General features: G+C 41.2%; 1 protein-coding gene across 5 annotated transcripts in view; it reads right to left on the bottom strand.

Annotated features, from left to right (window-relative positions):
• Cttnbp2 (cortactin binding protein 2) overlaps window positions 1–8208 on the bottom strand; it is a 156317-nt gene that overhangs the window by 32793 nt on the left and 115316 nt on the right. For all 5 annotated transcript variants that reach the window (XR_012444791.1, XM_074064485.1, XM_074064484.1 and 2 more), the window contains exons 13-14: window positions 4876–4962; window positions 4695–4794 (exon numbers count right to left, since the gene is read on the bottom strand). Coding sequence is in view for 4 of the 5 variants with exons in the window: in XM_074064485.1 (XP_073920586.1) it covers window positions 4695–4794; window positions 4876–4962 (187 nt within the window). In the remaining variant the exon portion in view is untranslated. The remainder of the gene's footprint in view (window positions 1–4694; window positions 4795–4875; window positions 4963–8208) is intronic.

Below are 8208 nucleotides of genomic sequence, written 5' to 3'. Positions count from 1 at the left end.
TTAAAGCCCCATTCGCCAAACTCAAGGAGGCTTTGCTGAGGGCTCCAGTACTTGGAATTCCAACTACTTCTGGCCTCTCACCTCCTACCTTCATCACAATTAGACCTAGTTATAAAAGGATGGCTCCCTTTCCTAAAGACCCTAGGAGCAGCAGCCCTCTTAACATTTGAAGCACAAAAATTTACACTAAACCAACACATAACCATCCTATCTACCCACAATCTCCAGGAACTCACTAGCCATCAGGCTCTCTTAACTCTTCCCAATAAAACAGCTCCACTGTTTTCATGTCTGAAATCCCCTTATTGCCTTTCAGAGCCAAAACCTCATGACTGAGGAGGAGATCCCACCACCTACCCATTCATGCCTAGACCTCATAGAACCCCTCCTCCCACATATGCCCATCTCTCCCCAACTCCTCTACAGGGTGCCCTCTTCTGGTTTATAGATGGCAGCTCCTTTAGAGACCTTAAACCAGCAGTAGGATATGCCATTATAGATTCTATATTACCAAGCTGCTGGAAGCGATGGCTCCTCCCCACCTCACCACAACCCAACAGGTAGAATTGACCGCCCTTACTAGGGCATTAATTTTAGCTAAAGACAAAGAGATCAACTTATACATGCAATCAAAATATGCCTATCACATCGTACATTCCCATGACTCATTTGGCAGGAAAGGGGCTTCCTTGCAGCCAAGGGAATCCCTATCATTAATGGTCCCTAGATCCACAAATTACTAGAGGCTCTCAAATTCCCTAGGCCACCATCCATTTTAAGGACCACCAGAGATCCACATATTTTATCTCCCTCAATAACTCTCAGGCAGACACTGCAGCTAAGACTGCTGCCCAGAGTGCTTCATCACCTAACACCCTTGCAGAAGGATTACCCCTTACCCCCATACTCTCCATCTTTCCCACCTTCACCTCCACTACACAACAGCTGAACACACTGTTCTCACCTGGGTGACAGGTATCCAAACCGATGGCTGGTTCTTTCTTGACCACAAGGTGGTCATTCCCTGGGCTCTGGAATACCCCATTCTTTCACATCTCTATACACTCTTTCACTAGGTATACAAGCCCGATTCATCTGTTACAGGCCCACCTAACCTCTCCCTCTATAGCCTATTCTTAAACTGATCTCAGTCTTGCCTTATTTGCTACTAGTTATCCCCTCAGGGAAATCTAAGCCCTCCACCCTTCCCCACACACTAGGGGTGAGGCAGTCTGCTGAGCAAGACTGGCAAATTGATTTCACCCACATGCTCCCAGCCAACTGACAAAAATACCTGCTCACCATGGTAGATACCTTCCTAGGGTGGATTAAGATATTTCCCACTTCTACAGAGAAGGCAAAATAAGTTACTAAGGCTCTCCTAACCCTTATCACCCCTTGGGAACCCCGCAGTCGTACAATGGCACTGCCTTCATCTCTGCTATTACCCAGCAGCTGCTCAGGTGCTTGGCATTAAATGGATAGTCCACATTCATACAGGCCTCAATCTTCTGGTATGGTAGAAATGGCTAATGCCTTCCTAAAACAGCAATTGACCAAACTGTCTTTTGAACTTTTGCTTGCCTGGCCCTCCATCTTGCCTACTGCTCTCACCTGCCTTAGACTCCGTCCCAGCAAACCCTTAGATTTTATTCCCTTTGAACTTACTCTATGGACATCCTTTTGTCCTTCACCACATATCCCACTCCTCCACCTCGCTTTCCCCAGGGGACATTTGGCACACGCTCCACTTTTCTCAACAACGACTTAGACAATATGCAGACACCCATTTTCCTAAACCCTCCTCTGACCTCCCGGCTCAGTCTCCTGTCATACAGCCATGAGATTGGGTCTGCATTGCTGATTACTCAACACTACAAAAGCCTAAATAGTAAGGGCCATACCAGGTAATTTTAACTATGCCCACGGCGGTCCTGGTTAAGGGGCTACCACATTGGGTCCACCATACCCAATTTTTAAAAAGTACATCAAGGCTGGCCCCCGAATAACCCGACAGAGGTTCTCAAGCAACCCCATTGCCTCCCACACCTAAGTATTTCTCTTACCCCACTGAACTCACCTCACTCCACTTGACCAGGATTGCTGAGACATCCTGACCCACACATGTGTCTGACATACAATGGACAGCTGGGGACAGTGGTTTTCCTCTGCTAAGTGGATGCCATGGGTAACCCCTCTTGCTGGCTGGGACCCCTTATCTTTTTTTCTCACTCTGCTATCAGACCTTGCCTCATTCAAACCCTTTCTTTCTTTGTTTCCCAGAGGCTCCAGGCATTTGTCAGGACATCACCCATAGGCAGGTCAACTCAGTTTTGCTCCTCCAACAGGCCAGCTACAGTCACCTAAAGCAAGAAGACCCTGCAGATACTCTTTCCCCTTAAGAGACCTTGACATCCCCATTAGCAGAAATAGATAGAGGAACATAGGCACCCCATTCTCTTTTGAGGTCTAGCTATCAATCTATTTATCTATCTATCTATCTGGCTCAGATAGGAATGTTAGGGTAAACAAAAAGGAAGCCATGTTAGGATTGGACCCTCTCCCCCCACCTCCCTTGCAGGCAGCTTACTGGAAACAACCCATCATCTACTGGAAGGACCACACTGAGCCTCAAGGAAATGACAAACTCTCACCTCGCAGGGGGTCCGAAGCTAAGCAACTTATCTGCCCAATTATCACTTATCTCCTCTAGCTTCCCCTAGCAAGCCTTAACTCCACTCCAAAAAAATTTTCTGCCCAGCAAAATTTTCCCTCCAGACCCCTCCCCTATATCTACTCCAAGTCTGTAAGCGGCAATGGGGTTCTGGCTTTGGCTGGATACTCCCCTTCACAAGGCTTCTTTCTGAATAATGAGCCCTGTGCTGCTGGAGTTTCAACTGTCTCCTGCCTATTTATTCTGTGCCTCTTTCAGTCTAATAGATACATCATTTCCAACTCTTCCTTCTTGAACTGGAGATGTGGCTCAAGCTGTAGAGGTCTGCTTTGCAAGTGTGAAGCCCTACCTGAGTTCAAATCCGAGTCTCACCACAAAGAAAAAAAAAAAAGAAAATCCTACTCTTTCTCTTGAACTTAACATGGAGATTTGTGTGTGTATGCGTGTGTGAGTCTATTATTTAAAAAAATTTCTTCAACTAAATCCAAACCATTCCATCTTTATGCTGTCACCCAGTCTTCAATGACCCCCTTATCAATGCCTTTCCTTTCTGACCTTACTTCTTTCTACCTACAATCTAAGCTAATTCTTCTGAATAAGTCAAAGAATTCCCTTTTTCTTTGCCATGTCTACTTCCTGCAACAGAAAATTCACCAATTCACTAACAAATGATTGGCAATTGTTATATAAGGCTAAATAGGAGAATAAATCTTCCAGAAGTTCATAATAAAACATGTTGTGGGGCAAGAGAAAAGCTCAAATAATATCCTTAATTGCCTTAACCATCAGTCAGGTGGGGCACAGGGGTATAGGCAAAGTCTCCTGATGTTCACTGGAAAGAGACTTCCTCAGAGGGATCAGAGAAGCCTTCATCTGAGGTATGCTTAAAGCATTTGAACAGGCTTTTTCCAGTTTCCATAAGGGTAGAGACCATGTCTGCTTTAATCACTAGTATACAGTATCCTTTGCACAGTACCTTCCAAGTGGTGGTCATACTGTGTCTGTGGAGGAGGAGAAGCTGAAAGGAGTCTATGTGTTTACTCTGTAATTCCTAATTTTATTTCTTGATTTAGGAACTGCAGGTAGTTTCTGTCTTCCTAAACTTGGTCTACAGATGCCCTCACCACAAAATATCTCCATACGTCATGGCTCCAGAGATGAGAAGTACCACTGCCCCTTACCTAAAAAGGAGGTAACTACTTCCTTCAGCTCTTCCCCAGTTGTCTTTGCAGATTGGGCCCTTGGAGACTGAAGGCTGGTCTAGGAGTGCCTCATTATGCTATGCCATACAGAGTTATGCCACCTCTGAAGCTTGGAGTGTCAGGTGCTGGAGCCTAAAACTCATGAATAACATATTAATAAACATGTTTAGTCCTGGTTCTGCTACTACATACTAGTGGCAAATTAGTGAACCTCTCTGTGCTTCTGCCCCACCTTTGAAATAGAATATTTACTTGCACAAGGCTGTTGTGGAGATTAAGTCAACTAATTAGTGCATGAAATGTATTTACCAAACTGTTAATCGTGGCATAGTAATGGTGAGGTTGAATAAAACAATTCACCCCAGGTTCAGCAAGCAATAAGGGGTACACTAGTTGTAGAGAATTTGTGAATAACAAATCTACTGATAAAACTTTGTATTATCACCATACATCAGCAATTCTAGGCAACATCAGTGATGCAATTACTCAGTCACACTATGGTGAACCATTCCCATTACTTCCTCCCTTGGTATATCACTGGTACTAGATACATAATAGGCTAACAGGAATTAAGGATTTATACAAAAATGAAAAAGGAAAAGAAAATGCATGATGCAAGATGCCCAAAACATGTAATGATATACACATAGAAATAATGTTTTGCAAGTGTTTATTCGGGACCCCAATTTTCATCTCACAGCTCCAAACTGAAAAGTTGACTTAAACCTATGCTCAAGCAACACTTATTTTCTTTTAATGGCATCACTGAAAAGCATGCCTTTGAGTCACCACAATCCAGTTTGCTGACATGGTCTTACCGCTACTGATGAACAGGTCAACCAGTTGTTCCTTAGAGAAACCAGCATCCACTTCTGCCCTCACTATTTCACAGGAGAATCCTGCAGCCATTTGTCTATGCTGTGATAAGAAAACAAGTAATTGGTTCTATATACTTCCCAATTTTCAAAGCAAAGAAGATGGTATGATAGTAATCAATACCTTCATGCAGAGTGCAAGTTGATGTGCTATGTAGTCTTGCAAGCTTCCTTCTGGGCCATGGAAAATGACATTATGATACTGCTCGACCTGTTAGCAAACCAACAAGAGTCCTTAGGTGAAGATGCTACATGGAAGAGAGGAAAAAGTGATACAAAGGGTAGAATTCCCTTTCTAATTGTTCCCAGACTTTTAAAAGATCGGAAATAATATTTTAGAGATTAGCTTTATTCACTAGGCACTTGAAGTCTTTCATTTAATGTGAAACATGAACAAACAGTATTTGACAAGAGCTAATATTTTATGGAAAAGATCATTTGCTTTCTACTATTTTCTATAGGAGGTTCAGTACTGTAGCTGAGAAACACAAGTTCCTACTGAATTTTGTCTCTTGTAGATGCTTTTTACTTTGAATTTTCTGTTTATCTTGCTTTTTAGTGTCTATAAAGGCATTGCACTAAGGAAGATTTGGAAAATGCAAAGGAAGAAAACAAAGTAGCATAAAAGTCCTTGACAGTGTCAGCGCCCAGAAGCAACCACTATAATAAGTACTTTGTTTCCTTCTAATTATTACAGTTATTAGTAGATGTGAATGTGTGTGTGTGTGTATTCATGTTTTTGAAGGAAAGATACATGAGTGAGATCTTTTCACAGCCATTGTATATCAGAGAATATCTTTGTGCTGGTGTTTTGGATAAAAGACCTTTAGATGAGTATGAAGCTCCTGGATTAACTTTATATATTATTCCATTCCAGAATTCAGTGTTTCAAAGAAATCTAGGTGGAGAGAGATCACATTGTAAAAAGGAAACCTCCTACCTAGATGCCTTTAGGATTTTTTTTAACTTTTATCCAACATGTGGAGATTCAATATGCCCTGGAATAGAAAGCCATGTATCATCCACACATGGCAGACAGCAGTATCTTGAGCAAGATGTGGAAAGAAAGTCATCCTCTCATTTCTGTCATCCCAGAGCTGAGCCTTCATTCCCAGCATGCAAACATGTTACCATATTTTTTTTCCTACAGAAAACAATCTGGATAGGTGCTAATCCAACCTAATGGATACCATCAATATTGCTCAAGTGTAAAGACTGAGCCACCCCAATGTACAAAGGTATCAAGCATAAAAGGGTCTGTTTGTTCTATAATTTGGAATGGGATAATGTAAGAACATATATGTGTGTCTTATTGTGAGCTGATGAGGATGTCCTTTTAAGATCAAAGGAGAAGGACATAAGCTTGATGGTAGTTGGGTGGACTTCTATAAAGACAGTAAATATGCCTCTGGGCCCTTCATTATAAGAAGAAGCAGATTCTGGAATATAAAAAGAAGGTTTGAGGGAAAGCTTGGAAGGAAGAGGGAACTCCTTATTTACCTAGGGTCTTTAATACATGGGCTTTGTCCTCCAAGGAGATCAAGACATGCCTGCAAGAACTACAGGAAAGTAGAAGAAAGCCAGGCTTGATGACCAGGTATTCAATTGTGAGCCAAGGAAGGAAGTATCCTTTCAGGGGTCCCTTGATGATGAGCTTGGACTGAGTTTTAGGGTCTGAAAGATGACATATTGGAGCCACTAATGATTTTTTTTGAAATTAAGTAACATCCTAATATGGGTAAGTTTTCAATAAAAGACTGCAGCTGCCCAAGAATCTCAGTATCCTAAAGTCACAGAATGAACTCAGCTTGTTCTCTGAGGTATTAGTGGTCTGTAAGCCAAGCAATGGTGGAGATGCAGGCAAAGACCAAGACTGGAGCAGGGGCTTTCCTAGAGACACAAGAGAGAAGAACATCCTAAAAACTGAGGGTCAGCTTTCAAGGGTAAAGGCTATGGTACCAGAAGATTTCAGTGGTAAATTATAATTAAAGAATTATTATTCAAGAATAACCTGTTCTCATTCATATTTATGAGATGGAGAAACCTGGAGGATTTCTGAATTATACATGTCATTAAAAAATGTTACCCAGGTTTTCTACAGATCCAGGCCTTCTTCTACCATACTAAAATGGAATATGCAGTCCAGTCTTTTTTGGCTTAGAGAATTTTTCTTTCATTATGTTTTTGGTAATATCTCCTCTTTTGGTTTTATTTGTTTCTCTCTTTGTAGGAATGTCTGTCATTACTGTTATCATAATTCTGTTCTTCTCTTCTACATTCTGGGACGGCTCCTTACTTTCAGTCTTACACAAGGCTGAACAGATTTGTTCACTATCTCACTTCAGCTTTTTATTGTATAACTTTATGCCATTTAATTTTTAGTTACTATAGTTCCTCACCACATTAACTCCTTGCCAACAGTGTTCTTTATAAGCTTAGCCCAGACTCTACTTTGGCTTTCTTGACCTACTTTCAGTCTTACCTTCTCATACTCTACACAGAATGAATATCATTTTCCATGCCATTTGCCACTGTTCTTGTTATTGAATGTTTATATCCCGTCCACACTAATTCATAAATTGAAATACTAATTCCTGGGGTGATGATATTTGGAAGTGGAGCTGAAAGTGATTAATACCCTTATTAAAGAGACTTGAGAAAGATCCCTTGCCCCTCCCATCTCATGAGGACACAGGGAGAAGGAACCATCTGTGAACCAGGAGACAGTTCCTCACTAGATATTGAATCTGCTGGTGCCTTGATCTGGAACTTCCCAGACCCCAGAACTGGTAAGAAATAAATTTCTCGGCACTTGAGGTGCCCTTTACAGTTTTTCTATTGTTTTCGGAAACGGTTGAACGATGTTAGTGAAACCTGACTGTGGTGTGAACATTAGATAAGTTAAAATTGCCCTTATTAATTATGAAAATAATGGCATTATGTAGAAAAACACTTATTTTTAAAAAACTTATGCCTACTGAGGTATTTTGGATTGAAACTGTATATGTGTACCTGCAGTTATAACTTTTCAGTCGAAACAATTAGGCAAAACAGGGCGAAGTGTTTTTTAATAAAAATACATCCAGGACATAGGTGTATATGGCTACTTATTTCAGTGTCCTGATTTTCTCTTTGAAACTTCTTGTAATACAAAGAAATTTAAAGGAAACGTAGACAAAATTATGTATGGCTTTTCCTCCACCAGTGTCTTTTAACCTGCTGAGTGAAATCAAGAATACTGTGAAATGTAAATTGCAGGGTTGTTAAAACCACACTTTTCCCTTCTCAGGATCCAAGGGGTACCAAAGAATTAACTTGACATGGTAGATTAACAGGGGAACAGCATACAAATTTAATACAAGTTTTACATGACCCAAGAGCCCTCATGAGGAAATAGCAAAACTTAGGATGCTTTTGCATTGGGTTGAACAAAGAGAGGCAACCGTGGAAAAGTAAA

The sequence above is a fragment of the Castor canadensis genome, chromosome 2 (assembly GCF_047511655.1).
Source record: "Castor canadensis chromosome 2, mCasCan1.hap1v2, whole genome shotgun sequence".
Taxonomy (NCBI): Eukaryota; Metazoa; Chordata; class Mammalia; order Rodentia; family Castoridae; genus Castor; species Castor canadensis.
Note: the sequence above shows the minus strand (reverse complement) of the source record. Positions and strands in the feature narration are given on the sequence as shown.